The 21,784-nt window shown below is 32.5% G+C and overlaps 5 protein-coding genes across 7 annotated transcripts; 3 read left to right on the plus strand and 2 right to left on the minus strand.

Moving 5' to 3' along the window:
- Positions 1–457: 457 nt before the first annotated feature.
- Positions 458–2,350, plus strand: LOC101207556 (60S ribosomal protein L37a). Its single transcript, XM_004133923.3, has 5 exons — positions 458–600; positions 1,058–1,097; positions 1,360–1,448; positions 1,855–1,937; positions 2,034–2,350. The coding sequence occupies exons 1-5, from the start codon at positions 598–600 to the stop codon at positions 2,095–2,097; spliced, it is 279 nt and encodes a 92-aa protein (XP_004133971.1). The 5' UTR covers positions 458–597; the 3' UTR covers positions 2,098–2,350.
- Positions 2,351–3,698: 1,348 nt separating this feature from the next.
- On the minus strand, positions 3,699–6,204 carry LOC101207799 (cytochrome c oxidase-assembly factor COX23, mitochondrial). Its single transcript, XM_004133924.3, has 3 exons — positions 6,021–6,204; positions 4,875–4,951; positions 3,699–4,197 (listed from the first exon to the last, which is right to left on the minus strand). The coding sequence occupies exons 1-3, from the start codon at positions 6,115–6,117 to the stop codon at positions 4,150–4,152; spliced, it is 222 nt and encodes a 73-aa protein (XP_004133972.1). The 5' UTR covers positions 6,118–6,204; the 3' UTR covers positions 3,699–4,149.
- Positions 6,205–6,925: 721 nt separating this feature from the next.
- Positions 6,926–12,366, minus strand: LOC101208191 (NADPH:adrenodoxin oxidoreductase, mitochondrial). Of its 3 annotated transcripts, none has more exons than XM_011652556.2 (14): positions 12,176–12,366; positions 11,751–11,925; positions 11,487–11,591; positions 10,918–11,031; positions 10,772–10,825; positions 10,423–10,539; positions 10,155–10,264; positions 10,006–10,079; positions 9,556–9,617; positions 9,115–9,313; positions 8,817–8,877; positions 8,392–8,459; positions 8,025–8,170; positions 6,926–7,754 (listed from the first exon to the last, which is right to left on the minus strand). In XM_011652556.2, exons 2-14 carry the CDS (start codon positions 11,865–11,867, stop codon positions 7,521–7,523), a joined length of 1,461 nt encoding a protein of 486 aa, XP_011650858.1. In that variant the 5' UTR covers positions 11,868–11,925; positions 12,176–12,366; the 3' UTR covers positions 6,926–7,520. The 3 variants fall into 3 exon arrangements, with proteins under 3 accessions (XP_011650858.1, XP_011650857.1, XP_004133974.1); XM_011652555.2 differs by having other exon boundaries at positions 12,166–12,366; XM_004133926.3 differs by lacking the exon at positions 12,176–12,366 and having other exon boundaries at positions 11,751–12,130.
- Positions 12,367–13,365: 999 nt separating this feature from the next.
- On the plus strand, positions 13,366–16,403 carry LOC101208436 (rac-like GTP-binding protein RAC2). The gene is made up of 7 exons (XM_004133927.3): positions 13,366–13,828; positions 13,943–14,030; positions 14,617–14,726; positions 14,816–14,879; positions 15,337–15,401; positions 15,509–15,574; positions 16,118–16,403. Exons 1-7 carry the CDS (start codon positions 13,712–13,714, stop codon positions 16,214–16,216), a joined length of 609 nt encoding a protein of 202 aa, XP_004133975.1. The 5' UTR covers positions 13,366–13,711; the 3' UTR covers positions 16,217–16,403.
- A 1,912-nt stretch (positions 16,404–18,315) lies between these two features.
- LOC101202818 (uncharacterized protein At1g28695) lies at positions 18,316–21,635 on the plus strand. The gene is made up of 3 exons (XM_011652558.2): positions 18,316–18,513; positions 18,614–19,009; positions 20,919–21,635. The coding sequence occupies exons 1-3, from the start codon at positions 18,361–18,363 to the stop codon at positions 21,414–21,416; spliced, it is 1,047 nt and encodes a 348-aa protein (XP_011650860.1). The 5' UTR covers positions 18,316–18,360; the 3' UTR covers positions 21,417–21,635.
- Positions 21,636–21,784: the final 149 nt, after the last annotated feature.

Here is a 21,784-nt window from a genome sequence, read left to right on the forward strand (position 1 = left end):
GTAAGTCTATCACTGTCTTATGAGCAATAGAAATTTTGATCGATAATTTTTTTAAATATTTGCAAGCATTTAAAAATGTCGCTATATAGAAAGATTTTGTTTTCCTATATATTTTTTAAGATAATTATAATTGATGGCTACTATATAAATAATAATTAATGATATAGCAACATTTAAAAAATTACAAATATAGCAAAACTATCGATGATAGTCTCAAAGACTCGTATGAGTAATTGCAACATGGTTTATCGATGATAAATTTCTATCATTGATAAAATTTAACCAATTTTATTATATTTATAATTTTTTTAAATATTATTATATACTGTAATTGATACGTTTCATTATTAAACTCTGGTTTTATTTGTAGGCTTCCTTGATGCTATTTGATGGACCTGTAACTAAGCCCAAACAAACAAAAACCCGAAGAATGGGCTTAAAGCCCAATTACTGAAAAATATGGGCCGAAGACGTAGATCGTGATTCGGTAGGGCTATATAATCAGCCGGAGAAAACTCTAGGGTTTTCCCGCTTAGCCGTTCAGTCTCTGCATCAGCGTCTGCCCAGAGGTGCCCTTGTTCCGTCAAAGCCTCAACAATGGTACTCATGCTTTCTCCCGTCTTTGCTGTTCATATTTACTTCAATTTGTTTTTTCTTTTCTCATTCAAGTTTTGAAGGCGAGAAAAGTTGTCTGTAGTTTGTAGGATTTAATTTGCGAGAGATTAATGAACTAAAATTGGAAACACGAACCTCATTATTACGTCACTAGTTTTCTATATGGTAGTGGATTATCGATTATATTCCATGGGTCTTTCGTGTTCTAGCTCAATTAGATGTATAAAACTGGTTTAAGCAATTCACGTTCTTCATGTTCCATTATTTTTCCGAACTTGAACATTGTTTTAGATTCAGCAATCATCGTGTGAAAAAAATAGATTAGAATCTGGAAAATCATTTTGAGCTAGGGTTTAGGATATCTTTACTTTACTATACGTATTATGTGAAGATTATTAGATTTATCTAACGTGTTTTGTTGCGATTTCCTGTATAATCGCAGACGAAAAGAACCAAGAAGGCTGGGATTGTCGGCAAATACGGTATGTTCCAGCGTGTTATGTATATTATTTTGTTTATATTTAATTTACAGTGAAATAGTTTTAGAGCTATGAGTGGAGGTGTGACTTCTAAAGGGTTTCTTAATTAGTTTGACATTCAAAGATGATCAGTCATGCGATAATTTGTTTAAGTAGGTGGTAGATTTTTTAGAGCCTCCTATTCCTCTATCCTTGAACGCACTTGCATGCGCACGTTATGCTGTGTATTGTGTTTGTAATTAGTTTATTGTGTATTTTGTAACAGGTACCAGGTATGGTGCTAGTCTGAGGAAGCAGATTAAGAAGATGGAAGTCAGTCAGCACAGCAAATACTTCTGTGAGTTCTGCGGAAAGGTTAGTTCCTTTATTCAGCATATAGTTTGTTGTATTTGGTGGTTACAAGTAGTAGTTTCTTGTATGGATGTTGAACAGCGTTTGATACAGCTTATTGAATTGTGATGAGGGCTCTATTAGGATTGACATTTTAAGGAATGTAGAATTATTGGATTAAAAAGTATATTTTTCCCTTGATAGGAAAGGAAAATATTACTAGTATTTATTTTAATCATATTTGTGATGGTTTTGTCCATAATTCTTGCAACTATGTTAGGCTTCGACATTTTTGTGTTTATAGTGAAAACTAACATTATACCTTCCTCTGCCTTTTGACTAAGATCAAGTGTAATGAAAACATCTAGTTGTCAATGATATTTTTATTCTATGAATCTAATCAATGATTGATGTTCCGAACCTCTTACAGTATGCAGTGAAGAGGAAGGCTGTTGGGATATGGGGTTGCAAGGACTGCGGAAAGGTGAAAGCCGGAGGTGCCTACACATTGAAGTGAGTACAGTTGATTCTTGTTTTGCAACGAAGTATTTGTGGTTTAAAATTCTTTTCAAGGTTTTGATTGCTGTTTCTTTCTTTTGTTTTGGGCAGCACTGCGAGTGCGGTAACCGTTAGGAGCACAATCCGAAGGTTGAGGGAGCAGACTGAGAGTTAAGTTAGATTTATATTTTGTTTTCATTCCGTTTTGTGTTATACTACCTGTTTGTTAGTGTAGAGTTCTTGGAAGAAGATTGTTCTAAGCAATTTGTGTACCCATTTGACTTTATTTCAAGTTCTCACTCTGGAGCTTCTAACCTAGCTCTGCTTTGTTTTTTAGCCATTTGAAAGTATCCTGGATTTTTGGGACACCTACTTTTTGATCAGTTGGCAAATTTTTTGTTTTCAATTGTTATCAGCTATTATCGTAATTTGGCTTGCTTCTTTATGTACTTTCATCTCTTGGGATATTTTTTCTAGTAACACAAATGAGTACCATACTTCCACCATTGCCATAATGGAGAGATTCTTTTTAGAAACTGTCTGTTTTTGAAATTTTACTAAGAATACAAGTATGCAAAATATACATTATAATTTGCAAGAAGTGGGTAGAAATTAGACTTACGAAGAATGACTTTTATAGAAAAAATATATATATTTTTTATAATTTCCCTCGTATTAATATTGGGGATAATGATGGAGATTTGAAGGTTGATCTTAGATAATGGATGGAGGCTTCTCCCTTGAACTAGAAAGAAGAGACGTTAGTTTTAAAAATATAATCTGATAATGACAATAAAAGTACAAAAAAAACACTCCAACAGAAAATAACATAAAATAATGGAACAGTGTTAAAAAAATACTAATTAAGCTAGAAGTGCATTTATAGTGATTTTTCAGCAAAAGATTTTTTAAAATTTTATTTTTATTTAAACATTTTTTTTTATAGAAACTTCTCTTTAGAAAAAAACAGTTTAACAAATAGTTTTTAAAATTTTCTTTCCACAAAAAAATTTCTTACCATCTCGTCCAAGGCTTCATGAAGCCCTCTACTCAAATTCTGAAGAAAAAAGTAATTTTGAAAGGTAAGAGAAGGCAGATATTAGATTAAAAAGCTAAAGCCAAATCCAACAAGTGTAGGAGTAGTGGCTTCATTTGAAAATGTGCATCGGAAGCTGCCTCAGAAAAATTAGGTTATCTCAAAATACCAAAATAGTTTGTTATATATACTAAGGTATCTTTATTAGTAAAACTCAAAGTTGACTGGTGGGAATTTCGATGAGAAGATAATGGAAGGTGTTGTCCGAAAGTTTGTTCATGAAATTTTCATCCCTTAGAATAAAAACTCCCTTGTGGTCGATTTTTTTTGTTTTTTTGTTTTCTTTTTTTTTTGAAAATTTAGGTTATTTTTGTTTGTTGCATCTCTATAAATATTCCTGAAAATTTAGGAAGCCTTTATATCGGTTGAGGTTTCGATTTTTGAACTGTTAGAGGCATTGCCTTCCACGAACATATGAAATTAGCAACATGGAAACAATTCAATCTGATTTTGAAGTCGAGGATCAAAGTAGCAACAAATAAGTTCTTAAAGGAAGTTAAACTTGTATGAGGTGGATTTGGAGTTGTTAGCTGCACATTAGGGATTGATATGTTTCATTTCGGTTTGGCTGGTTTGAATCAAGTCAAATGCAGATCGATTAGGTTTCAAATTCAGTTTTGGTATTTTGAAAATAGATGGGGATTATATATTTTTTGACTCAGTTTAGAAAAAGAGCAAAATTATTGAAGTGTAAATATATTGATAGAAAGTTAAATGATCTACAAATAGCTTGTTCTTTGTACCTACTCCCCAGTGAATTTTCTTACATATCCATTCGTTTGATAACCCGACCCCTAACTGAGCTCTACGTGGTCGCATCTCCTCATAAAATCAACATTGAACCCGAATGAAGGAAGAGTGGAACAAAAAGAGTTCGTTGGACAATTTCCCTCTTTTAGTACATCAGGTAAAATAGCCTACGCAGCATAATCCTAAACATTCTGAAGTTAAAAAAAAACCCTAAAAGTGTGGGTAGATATTTCATAGAATTATTCACCAAATGAACATAAAACCCTAAAGGCATATGCGATCAATAATCATCATCGAGTAGAATGTGAAGTGGTGGGAGGCTTGTAGATTGCATGGAAAACATACATACTTTAACATCAAGAAACATGCCTGAAGATAATTTCATGAGAAGAAAGACCGTGTCTTGTTGCGTTCCAATCGAGCTTCCCGCTGGAAAGAAGACACAACACAACATCTCGTTCAAGTTAGAAACTTCATGAACAAAGAATATCTGATCAAGAATTGGTGCGTTATGCTACTATACTACACCAACCAAGGATATGTTATGGAACATAGGCCAGAGGATTCTAAGTATCATGAATCACAATAATATTTCTATCTTATATGCCATAGTATCTTTCAGGTCATAGAGTAATTTTAATCCCCAATTTGCAAAAAGTTTTTATTTTAGACCCGCAAGCTTCAATAACTTCAAATCCAATCTATCATTAATATGGTATTTCATTGTGTTGCCAATCAACGTATAATTAATAAGAGGTTTTCACATGGAAGAGACAATACACATCACTTGCATATAAATTTGATATCACAAAATGAGTAGTCACATTTTTGTTGCAGATTTTAACTAGGATAGAATATGTGACATAGAAATTACTAAAACTTAAAAGATCAAAATATAACTTTACTGAAGACCAAGATCATATTTTAACATTTTGATGCCTCTTTGGGATGTGCTCATTTGGAATTACAATCTTGGTTAGTAAGTACCATCATCTCAGAAGCCAAATTCCCATAAATAGTGAGCATATGTTTTTCAGTAACAATGCCACACGTTACAAAATGTTCCATCATTCCAATTTCATGTGATAAATAAGAGTAGAAAATACCTCTTTCTTCTTGCATTCCTTGTAAACATCAAAATGTTCTTGACATTTGCTCTTCTCTGAGCTATGTACTTCAAGACCTACAACATTTGGAAAAAGAGATTTTCTCTGATAAGAAGTTCAAAATGTTCTCTGACATAAAAATAAAATTCCAAATCTACAAAAATAAGTAATCTAAGCACTAACTTCTCATTGGATGGTCATGGAACACCAAAAATAAGCTGCACTTTAACGATAGTCCTCATTTAAAAATTCAAATTACAAGTTCACTCTGCACATGACTTAACATCCATTACCAACGCATGCTTCCTATGAACAATTTGTATATGACCTTTATCCTTGCCTTAAGTTGCAGCTCGAGGCTTCCGCATTAAACATCTTTTTAAAAGTTATTCTGTCCATATGTGGGGTTATGTGTTATATGTAATCCGTTATCCTAAATCAAACAAATACATAGGGGGATACCCAGAAAGTTAAAACCCTCTTATAAATATAACTCAAAGAATAAGCCAAATAATGAAATTGGATGGGATTGAAAACTAATTAGTTTTGGAGTAGAAGAATGAACCATCCAACTTAGTAATTCCTACTATGACACTTGGCCCCAAGGAAAGGGGGATTATGATCATTCGGCTCCAAAATCCTAGTAAAAGCTCCTTTTTCACCATTTCCATAGTTATTAGTTAGAACAGTAAGTGGACTCAAAACACAGCCACTCTAAGAACTCCGACGAGCGTTTTATCAAGTAATACCCAGGTAAATCCTATTATGTTTTTAAGATTATCATACGATCACTATTCGCTTACTCCTCATCAATTAATCTAAACTGGATGGAAATAGAAACCCTAGAAAAGTAATCAAACAGGCCAGCCAATATTCAAGTAACAGAGCACAGAGAATCGCCACAAAAATTAGAATTCGCACGATCATCGCCAACCACTAATTCGCAAGTTTAACCATAAAAAACACAAGCTGAAAACAATTGATGCACAGCACGCAATCAATCTCAAATGAACCAGTGTAGAACAAGTCCAAAATCAAATTGTGAGACAACTGGAGCACAGATACCTAAATTTCTGGCGGAGAATTATAGAAAAGCAAAAAAAAAAAAAAGAGAATAACGGAGAGGGAGTACGAGAGTGAAAGTACATTTGAGGGAAGCGCTGTACTGAGGATAGCAAGGAGAATCGGAAATTCTAGCCGCACTGGGGTACGGCGGAGTTGGATCCCTGGAAGTGGAAGCCATGGCGGAAGAACACACTCTGTGTTGGCGGAAAAGAGAGGTCGGTTAAGATGACCGCTTGATATTCCGATTAGAGAGCAAGAGAATCAATCTCATTTTATAGGTATTTGTATCGAGCCGGCCCAATCCGGTCCAACCCGACCGATTGTTAAATATGTAATAAGTAATGTTTTTTTAAAAGACAAAAAAAACCCATTGCATCCATTATACTTGAGTGATTTTTTAATTACCAAGCTAGATAAAAATATTCAATAACAATGTAAATTTTTAAGAAACACATTATTAAATCTCTTTGAGTTTTATTTTCATAGTTTTTTATATTCTAAAAACAAAAGTTTTCAAAATATTCATACTTTCCTATCTACTAAGGTTTATTGAAGACAAGCTATCTCTTTCAAGATCCATTGATGTTACTATCAAAGTCTTCTATCAAGATTCATCATAGTTAGACTAGACAATGATATTTTAATATATTTTATAAATATTACGATTCATTTTGATGTTTTAGCCCTTCCTTTATTTGTCTTTATATTTTTAAGAAATTAAATTACCATTTAAATTTGTTACATGAAATATTCAATATTCAACGCTATATATCTAAGAATTTTATATAGTGTTAAGTTTTGAAACAAATGAAACAGAAAGAGAAAAGAAAAACTAGAAGAAATTATTGTATTTCATAAGTATATACACTAAAATAATTAGGTTAAAAAGTATTTAGACTAAATGAATAAAAGCAAAAATGGAAAATCAAAATAGAAATTGTAAAAATATACTAAAGTGATAAATGACTATTCACTCAGCCCATATATGCATCCCAAAATTAAAATAATTTGATTCTAAAAAATGCTTACTTCATAATCTGATCATTTTATAAACCAAGTGAAAATTTCCAATGTCAGCTACCGTTTATCCTCCAAACCAATCAAAATACGACATGTCGACTAGCCAAAATCTTCTCCAAAATGAATAAATAAGTGGAGAAAGTTAGAGGGTAAGATGATTTGCACTTCCCAGTGAAACCAAGAAGTGGACTTTGGGCTCAGTTCAAGTGTCTCCTGCCATCCTCTCTCTAGCTCCTAAAAAAAAAGAATGTATAGCCACTTTTATTATTGACCTCTTCAATGGAAGCTGATTCTATCTTGCATACTAGCCAAAGAAACCGACACTTCGACCAAAACCGACTACTCGTTAGCGTCTTCAATGTTAGGATATGAAAGCAAGGTATAAAAGGAAATAGCTCTATGCTCGAATGTGAGAGCGATAAAATATGTTGTCTCTAAAGTAGAAGTGAAACGAGGAAGCGGAATGGCTAAGTAAGATTTGGAATCTTTTGTGAAGATGATTCCATTATTTGGAAAAGAAATGAGGAATAGAATAGAATGAGCTTTAATCATCAGATATACTCATTCCATGGCCACCTTCAGTAGCTCTTCCCAAGTGGTTAACTTCTCCCTGGGTTTGTTCTCCAGACTTCCAAGCCTCTTTTCTACAGAGTCTATCTTTTCCCAAGCGCTAAACGGTACATATCTTACATTTTGATCGTCTAATGCACGTATGAGACCTTCTCTCCCAGGCTTTGGTGAGCTAAAAAAGGACTCTGATGCTGTTTTATCAAGGTCTTCACATATGCTGGCAACCTGATGAATCAATGACTAACGAAGGTTAAAAATTTAAAATTAGAAATATGGGTATATCTATATAAAGCTTTTGGTGCTCAAACTCGGTGAGATAGTTTCATTTTTCATGTTGAAATATTTGTGCGTAGTTGGATCTAGGACATGATTGGAATGTAGAACGAAGTTTGAAGTAAAAATTAACTAGACTTCTGGCAGAAATAGTGATATGATCTTGGTTAATCAAGCCACGTTGTAGTGACCAAACAAGGAGAGAAGGATTTGAATACTCACGGTTTCTTCAGCACAATAGAGATTTGTTGCAATAATTCCACTTGGTCCTCTCTTCAACCACCCACATACATACAATCCTTCCTCAAGCTGGATAGCATCTCCAGAAACATTGCTTACAACTCGACCACTAATGTTGGGTACAATTCCTGAAAATCAAACTATCAGCAAAGGGAACCCTTTTTAATTTCTTTTCTTTTTTTCTCTAAAAATAATAGAATCAGCAAAGGAAAACACTAGAGAAGAAGTTTTTCCATGGCAACTTGAGGGCATAAATGAATAGAGAGACATGAGAATAGTTTGTTGGATACATTCGATCCATGGCTTCGTATAAGTGTTCTTGACCACTTGGTAAATCTGAATATCATACCTTTTTGGTGATCAAAGGGCAAACCATCGATAGGCACTGATTTGTAACCTATACTCTTTAGCACCATCCTATAAAAACCAAGCAATTGATTCTAGATGAGCTTATTTCCACGGAAAGAAAGAAAGTATTCTATCTGATATGACAAAAGAAAATGTAAATTAATATTCATTATCTCATAGCGCATATTTTTTTAATTTTCAATCATGAGAAAGGGAATAAGATGTTGACTTCAATGAGTAAAACATATTTGCTTCTGCTGAACAGTTATATCACTCAATAAAATTGAGATCAAAACGAAAATATATTTTCCCATTACACTCAACTCTCAAGTGTCCTCCTAACAAATATTCTGATGTATAATTTGTTACCAAAGAAAAAAAATTAAAGAAAAAAATAACTAAAAATATAACTTAGGAAGAAATTACTGGCAGTCAAGGTCTTCAAACTCCCCAGTACCTCTAGCTATCTGCTTTCCAGGGCTAGAACCTACAGAAGGAAATGGTAGCACAAGGACATAAGGATGGGATAGGATGCACGTAATTCTGAAGGATTGTTTGTAATTTTTGGTGATGAGAGAAATTGAAGAAATCGGCTTCCTAATCCAGAACACCTTTCATAAGATTTGCGCAAATTTTCACAAAAGAGTTTTACAGGAACCATCCTACTTACATGAGTGGAGTGCATCTACTAAGGAGACATAAGAAATAGGACATGGACAATTACCTTCAAGAACTGTCTTCTCAAATCGAACACCAGCAACATGGTCTTTTTTGTCTACTGAACTCAGAAACTCCTCAGGTTTGCGAAAGAAAACAAAATGCAGTTCACGTAGACCTGTACCAGAATGGGGAGGTCCAGAAGCAGCAGCCTTAGCAAGCAACTCATAAACTCGCCTCTGTATTCGACTGTTTTTCACCTCTTCCTTTTTCAAAAGACAGTATTAAGACAAAAGTGATGTTGATAAAACAATGAAATGTATATTTGAATGTGTGATTGTGGAAAATCCCCAAATTTCAGGATCACACTCTTACGCTATGAGACCTGTGCCCTAGATAATTGCGTGACCTGAAGAGATAGGGAACTAAAAAACTATTTACATTCCTTCTTAACAGTTACCAGAGCTTCTCATTAGTTAACATGGAGATAACTTGAGTTGAATTATACCTCATCTGTTGGGCTCTTGAGAAGATCGGCTTCCTGTATGTGAATGTGCAAGTTCTTAATACCTGCAGTGATGAAATCAAACAACTAATGACATCATTGGTTATGATTGACACAATGTAAATGCAAAATGCAAAAATCAGAAGGCATAATAATCAAGTACAAAGGTATGCAGATTAAGCTGATAGACAACTTTCATAGTGCTTTCATCTATATGACTGTTCCTTTTACAAGATAATAAAGTTGCACGCACAAACACATGAAGAAATTATAGAGTAGTGAAGAGACCATAACATTACATTATAGAGATATGAGTAACACAAACAAGGGTTAAACTTAATAAAATAAAAAACAGTTGACCACTTAAAACTCACTCTCAATGACAAGGATACAAGAGTATTTCTAAGAAAACATTAAAATCAATTTTTAAAGAGGTTGAGCATTGAGGACTACCAAGAACTTCACGTAACTCTTTGGCAGTACAAGCTGCCTGCACTGGTCCACGTCTTCCAACCAAAAGAACTTTCCTATATGAGAAATAGTTAAAATAAGAAGACAATAGCATTAATCTTAATGCTATAATGAACTCAAAGGTAAGAAACCTTATAGAGCTCTCCTGCAAAGCCTCCAATGCATGACTAGCAATATCTGTAGATGCCAATTCTGATGTTGGCCGTAAAAGGATGCGTGCAACATCTAAAGCTACATTTCCCTGGGTAATAGAAATACTTTAATCGTAGTCTGAACTAACTTAAAAGCTTCTTGTTTCTTACTGCATCATGGGAATCTATTAGAGAAGTACAGCCCAGAAATGCTTGACAAATTTTTTTATCGTTATTTTAAACTTAGAACAGAATGGCCTGAAGTTACCTGGCCAAGGATTACAGCTGTATCAGTGGCCTTTAAACCAGGATTTAGGTTTCTGCAATCTGGGTGCCCATTGTACCACCAAACAAATTCTCTGGCTGACTGTATCCCACACAAATCCTGTAGAAGGATACGACATCCAAAATCAACTTGTTGAACTAATAGACTAGTGAATTAGTAGTTGCAATTTTGTCAATGATTCAGAAAACATAATAATAATAAATAATTTTTTTAGAAAGAACATTCACTATGTTTACAAAATTATCAAGCTAGGAAGAATGAAGAAGCGGAAGCAATCCACCAGGAGGCAGTAAACTAGAGGAGCAAAATATACAGTTTTAACTAAACTTACTTCTCCAGGAATCTTGAGACTTCTATCACTTTCTGCTCCATATGCTAGCACAACCTAATTAAGCAACCACAATCAATAAGAAAACAAGAAGTAAGCTTTTGGCAGCGTGACTAACAATGAAATGGAAGATCTAAGCCAAAACTAACCGTGTGATACAGCTCACGGAGATCCAACAATGAAATGGAAGATCCAAGCTTGATATTACCAAAGAATGAACACCTTTGATGTTGTGCAACCCGCGTAAATTGATTAACCACAATCTGTTGCAAGATTTTAATAAACTAAGCTCAAATAGGAGAAATATTTTTGCAGTCCAAATAAAACATTACTTCTAATTCTTTTTCACAACAAGTAAAGGGAATGTTATTGACGCCATTAAGATTACTTTCCGCTTTAGCACATTTCCTAGAACTTTCTATTACAAATGTCCATACTTAGGTGAACAACACGTCTGCAGCTGCCATCATCTACCAAACATGCAAGCTAAAATATGTATGAGATTCGTATCTACTAGCTCCAACCAAAGTTACAATCTAAGCCATAACTAAAACAGAACAAGGAGAACGCATAGAAATAATTCTGAAAGAAATTCTTTTTCTCAATCGTCCAATATCTTCTAAATCAGTTCAACAATTTCTTCACAAGCAATTACAACTAATGCTACACTTTCAAAATCTACAAACTAGCGAGAAGAAATAATAACCAAGCTTCACACCTTTGTTTCAGGGTGATCGGGTGCCACACCGGAGCGCACTAGACCGAAAGGGGTTGGCAAACGATCAATTATATCAACTTGAGCATTGGGAAGCGCCTTCAACAACTATTAATGAGCAATTCACAAACAAACAATCAATTTCATCAGTTTTCTCATTTCTTTGTATTTCTCCAAATAAATTAAACTCATAATAAACTCATACTATTCAAATCAATGTTAATATATCAGTATCTCCAGAACATAGTAAACAAAAAGAAAACTTACCTTCTCAGCAGTGTAAAAACCAGCAGGTCCACTCCCAACAACGCAAATATGAGTAGGATGAGAAGCAAAAGTTGAAAAACTTCTACAAAATAATGCCCTAGCTCTGGATAATGCCATTGCCAGTATCAATAAACTTTAAAGCTCTATAATACGAACAATCTAGGATTGCATTTCGCTGCACCAAAACGAAATTGATCGAATTATAAGGTTGAAAACACTAAATCAAGAGATTTAATGCCACATATTTGTTCTGAATCTCCATTTGCGTTAAGAATTGAATGGAAACTGATACTACGACAAGTTTCCATGTAGTTCCCGGTTTCACTTCTTCTTAAAAATAATAAACTTCGTCCATTGAGTGTTGGGCAACGATTATATAAAACTAAAATATTCACATGTCACCAACAAATCTGACCTTAACTTACAGTTTCGGCCAGACGAGCAGCGATAGAAGCGGCGCGGAGTGGCAATCGACAGGCAGTGAGCGGCGCGGCTTAAAGGACTGCACGGCTGGGCTCGGCTCAGCGAACGTTGGCCGAGCGGGGCGCAAACACCCGAGGGCGGCGGCTGAAGAGCATGGACTCGGGGTGGGCTGCGTGGTTGAGGGAGGAGAATAAGAAACAATAATTAGTTTTTCTTAGTTTTTCTTTTGAAATATTTTGAAACTGCTTCTTAAATAATTACACATTTAAAAGCCCAATATTCACCTTTTCTTTTGCTTATATTTAATTTTTTTAATTTTAATTATTTGTTTTTTCACGTATTTGCACGGTTTATTAATTTTAAATTTTAAATTTATATTTTTTATAATTAGTTTAAATTAAACAAACCCAAAACTAATGGTGTGTTTGGATTGTGTTTAATTTAGAAAATAAGTTACTTTTAAAAAAACAAAAGCCGTGGAAGTCATTTAAAATAAATTTTTAAATATATTTTAAACAATTTTAAAAAAAGTTTAAAAGAAAATAGATCCTTAAAATTATTTTTTCTTAATTTAATTTAAACGAACGAAAATCGATAGTTAATAAAAAATCGAGATCAGAAGTAGAAATGTTGAAATCTATATACTAAATTGAAACTTCCTAAACTAAAACAAGTTCCAATTTTAAGAGATTAAATTAAACATTTTGAAATTGTTAGTCAATCAAAATTCAAGTATTAAAAATGCAATATTTGAAAATTATGAATCAAATAAAAATTAAATTCAAATATCTAAAATAAAAATATATTTATTTTTTTTCTAAAATAAAAGTTAGAATTCTATTTCATCTATCATTATTATTATTTCGTTCAACCCTCTCATTATTTTATTTAATAACGACTCGTTCTTTAAAATAGAAAAATAAATTAAAATGTTTATAAGTTATAATAAATTTTTAGAGTTGTATTAATATTATTAATATGTATGGAAGTCTATCTATAAATTTTGTTATATTTTACTAATATTTATAAAATATAACTAAATTTGTAATTTAAGAAAATATTTTAACTAAAGAAAGAAACAAAATAATAAGAAATTGGATAAAAAAAATTAGAAAAAACAAGAAGTAATTAGTGATAGTAATAAAAGCAAGAACAATAATAATTTGGTGACCGTGGTTGTAGAAGCGCGCATCTGCATGGGGTGCTGGAACAATACAAAAGAAAACCACTCTTCAAAAATCTCTCATTTTCAATTCAATTTCCTCTACTACAATTGATACTCTCTTTGATTCATCTTTCTCTCTGTGGGGTTGCCTTCTGTTTCCCCTTTTCCCCTCTCTCACACCTCAATTTCAACCCCATTTTCACCAATCAATGCTTCTTTTTCTTTCTCATACCCTTTTTCAACCCTTCTTCCCACTTTTTTGTCCATCTTTTCCTCTCAATTCTCTCAATTTCCTCTTCCAAACATGCCATTCTAGGGTTTTAATACACATTACCTGTTCTTTCTTTAAATTCCGTTCAAAAAACAACCCTTTATGGCCGCCGCTACTCCTACGGCGGCTACAAAGTTCATCAAGTGCGTCACGGTTGGAGATGGCGCTGTTGGGAAGACTTGTCTTCTCATTTCTTACACTAGCAACACTTTTCCGACTGTATGGAATGAACTCTTGTTGTTTTGATTGTTTTCTTGGAATTTATAGTTTATGTGTTTAGCTTAATTAAGTTTTTGGGTCGATGGGTATTGTGTTAATCATTTGCTTTGGCAGGATTATGTTCCTACTGTTTTTGACAATTTCAGCGCCAATGTTTTGGTTAATGGGCAGTCTGTGAATTTGGGTCTCTGGGACACTGCTGGTGATTTTCTTTTCCTCTGTTTCTGATAAGCATGCTTAATTTATCCAGTTTTGTTTTTAAACTGTTGGATTTTCTTTTCTGGGATTTCTATATTTTCGTATGTGTAAGCTTAAAGCTGATTGCATCTAATAATTGCCACTTCCTGATAACGTTAAAAACCATAACACCGTGGAAATGGAGTGACGTTTTTTTGGAGATTGAACCAAATTATAAGACAACGGAAGTTTCAAATTGAAGCTAAACGCAAACTGTAATCACTATCGGAATATAACAGTAGTTCAACCAGTGTATTATAATAGAATCTGACTATCGTCGTAGAGAGGCATTTTATGTGTCATCAGGAGCTGTATGATAGGAATATGTGAATAAGTTTTATCAAGTACTTAGAGGAAATTCAGATGCACTTTAAAATGGAACCATGTTACAAAGTTGTTCTTCTAAAAAAAATTTCCAAGACTGCCCAATTCATAATAAAGAAAGAGTCCTTGTTCCAAAGGCACTTAATCATATAAATGTTCCCTTTAATTTCCAAAGGCACTTAATCATATAAAAGTGGTATATGAATATTAAAAGGATACCTTTACAGGTCAAGAAGATTATAGCAGGCTAAGACCTTTGAGTTACAGAGGAGCTGATGTTTTCCTTCTTGCCTTTTCTATTATAAGTCGGGCCAGCTTTGAAAATATATCAAAGAAAGTAAGTTTAATTCCTGCACGATATTTGGAATGTTTATTATTTTGATTCAGTATTTAGATTCTTCTTGATGTCACTTTCTTTTGGAGCAGTGGATCCCAGAGTTAAGGCATTATGCCCCATCAGTACCCATTATTCTTGTAGGGACCAAACTAGGTGCCTTTCTTCTTTAACTTTAATTTCATTGCCTGAATTATCAATTCCTTCACTCTCAAGTAAAATTCTCATATTCTTTCCTGATGGTTGTTTTTGTGGGCTAGTATAAGAACGCACATCCACATATGGAAGACGGAACCATCTTTTCTAACTTTTCAGGGACACCAACAGATAAATATGCATGTTTCAATTTCATGTAATCCGAGATAAACGTCTTGATTATTGATCTTCTACCTACAAGTCCACACATTAAACCAGTATCTCCACATAGTTAGATATATTTGAAATATGTAAAATGATCCCTGCTCGTGTCTCTAAAATGTATATTTCTCATATAGGGGAAGATAGTTCTTGCAGCTCCTATTCGCCCCCCACCCACCCCTACCCCACAAACCTGTTCTTTGCATTTGTGGTATTGTTCTGATTGAAAGTCGTATGCTGTTACTTGGGATGGCAGATCTGAGAGAAGACGAGCAATTCCTTTTGGACTATCCTGGGGCATGTACAATATCAACGAAACAGGTCTTCTTTGGAGCTATTTCATTTTCCTTTTGAATCTCATTTTCCCTTTCTCCAAGTTTTTATGGAAAGGAACTGTACAGATTATCTTTTTTCATATATATATTCAGGGGGAGGAACTTAAGAAGCTTATTGGAGCAGTGACATACATCGAGTGCAGTTCAAAGACCCAACAGGTTTTTTATTATTACCTCTTAATATAATAGAAACAAAAGATAATTAAACCTCACTTCTGAAAACCTAATCACCTCTTAATATAGTAAAAGCAAAAGATAATTAAACTGTAATTCTGAAAAAACTGATTTAAAGCAAATGTTTGTTTGTTTGTTTGTTACAAAATGCAAAGATCAAGAGCTAACCCCTAAGTAACTAACCAAACCAGTTTGGTTGGTTGAACTGTACTCATTGGCTAGTTTGATTTTCTGAAGTACAAAAAGGAAAGTGTTGGTCATTTTGGTTTTAAAATAATGAAAAATCTATTGGTTTTCAGATCAATTCAAAAATAAAACAAGATTTAAGCTATAAACTTTTAATGTGCTAGCATGAATGAGCTCAGTGAGACAAAGCTAGCTTTAACTGAATTTGAAGAGACTTGTTAACTCCTTTCTCTTAACCTGTGGCCCTTTTTTCTCTTGTTTTGAAGCCAAAGATAACAGTCCTTAAGATAATTTTAGTTTTAGTTTCCTCTCTGCTAAGTGAACCTCTTTTTATCAATGCAGAATGTAAAGGCTGTATTTGATGCTGCAATCAAGGTGGTTCTTCAACCTCCAAAAACCAAGAAGCCAAAGAGAAAACTCCCAATCTGCAATTTTCTATAATCATGTTTAATTAAGCCTCTCTCCAATACTTGTTTCATTTATTGAACTTCCCATATCACTTGTAATTGAACCATGTAGGTTAAATTTTATGATCTTTGGGGTGTATGTTAACAATTATGTTACTGTATCGTAATATATCAATTATTTGAAGGTGGGATATTTGAACATATGATCGTATCGTTGAGGATATCTGTTTCTATCATTAGTTTCGTTTTTGTACTTCCAAGTTTTGACGTTTAAAGAGAATCTAATACTAGTCTCGTTACAATCTAATTATCCAATCGTTAGAAATCTTTCTAGAAATTTTGTCCCTTTTTTTTTTTTTGGCCATTTTGATTTTCATTATCATTCATTTTAATTTTCGTCAAATAATGTTTAAATTTTTTTTCAAAGTTGAGTGGTGGAGTCATGGGCTTCCAAATGCCATTTTGGCTTATAGAATACGAAAGTGTGAATACTTTTTTGACTTAGAAAGATTTAAAAAGTGTGGTTTAGGAAAGAAAAAATTATGCATTGGAATTGGGAAGGCTTTAGGCGTACGACATGTCGGAAACCCCTCCTCCTTAGATCCGTAAATATTGCAAAACAAATAGAAAGCGTAAACTCAAAACGTCAACCAATCCTATTCCTACCAATGTAAGTTATTATACATTATGTGCATGAAAAAATTAACCACAAAATTAAGAGTTGTTTTATTTTTAAAAAATCAGGAGTTATTTTATTTTCAAAAATAAAATATGATATTTTATTTAATTGTACTTGTAAATATATTAAATATATTCAACAATTTTGTCATTCAAAATAAAATTTTCATTATTTCATATATTAGGGAAGAAAAGTTATTTGAAATAACAACAAATTTTACCGAAAATTTTCTATTTTTTGCTTGGTTGTATCTATACATATTAGTTAAGATTTTTTTTTTTCACAAAACTGAGATCTATGCATTTACCTTTGAAATCACTTTTATTATATTCAAAATCACTCAATCACTCAAAAATAATTGCATTTAAGATTTTTAAGCTTTTAAATACAATTTTCATATCATCCAAAGTTGTTTAAATCACTAAAAACATTTTATATATTGATTTTAAAAATAATTAAAATCATTTATATCTATTTTAAAATCAGTCAGTTATTTTTCAATGATTTTTCAACAAAATTAACTGATAATGAGCTTGTGTGTGCTTTAATTTTTTTTTTCTCCTCTAAATTTCTACAAATCCAGTAATTTTATGCATATAAGTATTTAAAAAAGAATAGTTTGTCAACAAAATTTAACATGTATTCATATTTTAATTAAAAATGTCGCTTTCTAAATGTTAACCAAAGGACGCGTACGTTGATTTATTTTCCTTCAAACTTGTATGAATAAGTTTCAAATTGAAAACAATGCATTATTCCAAATCCAAACGCCATATCATCCTTTTATTATTTTCAATATTTGTATTTTAAGATGGCTTTGAAATGTATTTTAAGAAAAACAAATTACTCAATTACTCCATTATTGACTTGTCTAACTTAAAAAATTGAAACTTACAAAATATAGTAAAAATAAAAATAACAATAAATTTCAGTAGTTTTTATATCAAAGTTTGGAGGTCAATTTTTCAAAGCATTTATCACTGTGTGGTCAACTTTTCTATGCATTTACCACTAAGTAGAATATTTTATTTATTTTATAAATATTTTCAATCATTTTGCCATTTTATAAGTAATATTTTTAAATTTAAGTAAAATAATATTTTTTTTCTCTAATTTCTTTTAGAAAAATGGTACGAAATAGAAAATAGACCATCCATTTTATTTTGTAAATAATAATAATGGAGAAGAATGGCTTTACTTTTGTGTTTATTGGTTTTTTTAGGATAAATAGTTGGTAAAGAATATGGAGAATCGAATTTAAGAAAATATTTATATGCGGTGATAGAGTTTTGTTATGTAAATATTTTAATATATTTAAAAAAAAGGCCAAATATATTTATAAAAATTAAAATAAAGTCAAATCATAGTTATTGAAATTAATAAAAGATAATAAGTAAAATTAATTAAACTAAAAAATCATTGACTTCATCTCCACTTAAAGCCCTTTAACAACATAAATCTAAGAGTCCCTCCGTTAACAGAAATTAAAGAGAGAAGCCATGGATTTCCCGCCCAAGAAACCTCCTCTCCTAACTTATGCATTCCTCCTACTCTTTTTCATCTCTTCATTTCTTCTCATTCTTGCTCCTTCTTCCTCTCTTAATCCGCTCCTCTTTTTCCCCTCTACTTTCCAATGCAATCGCTCAAATTCTGTATGTCTTCTCTGATCTCTCTTCAGAATATCCTCTCTGCGTTTTTAAATATATATCGTGTTACGAATTTCGATTATTTATTGTTTTTCAATTTATACAGGTTGAATCACTCCAGTATTCTTCTGGTGATGCACTTGGTTTTGCGTTAGAGAAAGCGGCTATGGCGAATAAGACAGTTGTAATTACTGTCATAAACAAGGCGTATGCCGATCAAGGTGTTAGAGATGATACTACAATGCTTGATGTGTTTCTTAGTGGTTTTTGGTTGGGAGAAGATACTCGAAAATTGCTTGATCATCTTCTTCTTGTTGCCGTTGATCAAACGGCATATGATCGTTGCCGATTTCAGCGGCTGAATTGCTTCAAGTTGGAGACGGAAGGAGTTGATTTCGGTGGAGAGAAGCTATATATGTCTGAGGAATTCATCAAAATGATGTGGAAAAGAACTTTGTTCCTTCTCGAAGTTCTTAAACGCGGCTACAGTTTCATTTTCACGGTAAACACATTTTCGTACTCCTTCTCTTTCATTGATTTTTTCTTGATCTCCGAGTAGATCATCCTCGTTCATCGTTGAATTAGATCATCGTATAAGATTTTTTGTCGACGATTTTGAGAAATCGTGGAGCAGTATATCTCGCCGGAGATTTGAATTTCTCGGAATCGTGGCTTTGTTTAGAAAGATTTTTCAAAATATTCAACTGATTTTTAGAACACACTAGTTTTGATTCGTTTCAAATTATCATTAAAATATACCACATAACTAAATCTTCGATTTTCTCGTAACCATCATTTTCCTCTTTAGCATTGCATTTCATAATTTTTAAGAATCTGATCTTCTTCAAATTTTTTTTCTTAAACTAAGGGGATTTTACCGTATGTAATTTTCAACTAACAAAAAACACTTCTAAGAATCTTTTATTACAATTTTAATTTTATTCCACAATTTTTTTACTAATTTTAATTCTAATCATGAATTTGAAATAGTTCCAATTTTGTAGTAGGTATCATATGAATTTGGAAAATAAAAGTATCCCACATTGGTTTCCACAAAATCCTAGATATCATAACAACATTATTGTTATTATTTCCAATTTCTAAGATCATCTACCCAACATTTAAAAAAAAGAAAAAGAAAGCTTCCATTTCAATTTCCACTATATATATATATATATATAATCTATATTTCTTCATGAATAAAGTTGATTTTATCTTTTAGTTTATAGTTTCATAGATTACATAGTGATACTAATCTAATTGATTTTAACCAAAAACGATTTTCTATGGAGCTCAAGTCTAGGTCAACATTAATTTGTATGATCTTTCATTCTCCAATAAGTTTGATCTCTAAGCCATAATTGTTTACTAAAAAAGTTCATTCCGGATTGTTAGATGAATATAATAACATGAAATAAGATAGGGACTAGGGAGAGAGATAATTTTTGAAAACATAATATATATATATATATAGGAAGTTCAAATTTTATAAAATAGACGTTATCGAGAAGAGTCTTTGGATGAAGTTGCTGCATATGGTGTTGCATTATTTATTTTGCTTAAAGCCCTCGAAGTACTCTACACTTTGTTGTTTCATAGGCGTAATTCATATATATTTTTTTAATTAAAAATTAAAAATTGAAATAACAAACCATGAATTGGAAGTACTTATGGAAAGTTTTTTCTTTTAAAATTTTAACTTACATTACAATTTTGGTTAGAGGTTTGATTGAATTTGGCTCGATTTTAATTCTAATTTTTTTTTCAAGTACTCTCGATATATTTAAAACTTGATAAAATAAACGGACTCCAATAATATTTGAAAATATTGTTTCATTTTAGTTTTTATATCATTAATTTTCTTCTTTAGTTAAAATTTAGTCTCCAATGATGCATTTTTACGAAATCTAGGTTACACATATATCACATATATATATTTGCATATTATATGATTATATGAGTTTAGGTTTAGTTATATTTAGTGAATAGTTTCATTTTTTTAAAAAAAAAATCTGATCATTTTAAGATTTATCGAATCTAGAATGATTCAAAACATGAGCATTGAATATAGTAGGGGCCGGTGATCATCGGTCGGACAAAGAGATTTTGTAAAATTCGAGACCGAAAACTGACAACCCATGGATCGTTCTTTTTTTTTTTTTTGCTAGGTTTTCCTTCTGTTCATCCTTAATAGTCCATTAGGCTTGACAACCTTACTTTTACGTTATTGGATTTGGATTATATCTTTTAGGTTCGGTTGATTTTTTGAAATCTTTTAATTAAATCGTAATTTGAATAGTTTTTCGGTGTCGATGGTTATCGAGACGAAAATTGATGTATGGAAAGGAAATTGTTATTTTGGGTTATTATTATAGTTAAATGTTTAACTAATTATGGATTGAACAACACAGGATACGGATGTAATGTGGCTAAGGGATCCATTTCCGAAGCTAAGCAAAGATGAAACAGAAGATCTTCAAATTAGCACGGATCATTTCAATGGAAATCCATGGTCTCAATCCAATCCCATCAACACCGGCTTCTACTTCGTTCGATCCAACAACAAAACCATTGCTCTCTTCGACAAATGGTATTCCATGAAGAACAACACCGCTGGCCAGAAGGAACAGGACGTTCTCTTCAATCTCATCCGTGCCGGCATTTTTCGGCAACTAAATCTCAAGGTTAGGTTTCTCAACACTCTCTTTTTCAGTGGGTTTTGTCAAAAGAGCAGTGATTTTCATCAAGTTTCCACTGTCCATGCCAATTGCTGCCGCACCATCGTCGCTAAGATCAGCGATCTGAGGGCTACCCTCGGCGATTGGAAACGGTTTAGAAAGTCGACGAATGCGTCCGAGATTTTCTGGTGGACGGATCATGTGGGATGTAAGAGGTCTTGGAAACATTGATGGAGATTTCCGGCAGATGTAAATCGATTATTCTTTAGGATGATGATATATGATGTAGAAATTACCGTTTTAAATGTTTGAATTTGTATGTTTACCTTATCTGTCGAAGGAGAAGTACATTGCCTTTTCTAACCACTTTTTAACAATCGTGGACTCTCATGTCTAAAGTCATTTGTAGAAAAGAAAGTACATTGCCTTTTCTAACCACTTTTTAACAATTGTGGACTCTCATGTCTAAAGTCATTTGTACAAAAGAACTAGCTTTAAATATTCTCAGTAAAAGATCATATTAAATAAGTAAATCAAATGAAAAAGATACGACAATTAAATAAAAATGAGTCAAAAAGCACGGTTGACAAACTTTCAAG

Source organism: Cucumis sativus, chromosome 3 (assembly GCF_000004075.3).
Source record: "Cucumis sativus cultivar 9930 chromosome 3, Cucumber_9930_V3, whole genome shotgun sequence".
NCBI lineage: Eukaryota > Viridiplantae > Streptophyta > Magnoliopsida > Cucurbitales > Cucurbitaceae > Cucumis > Cucumis sativus.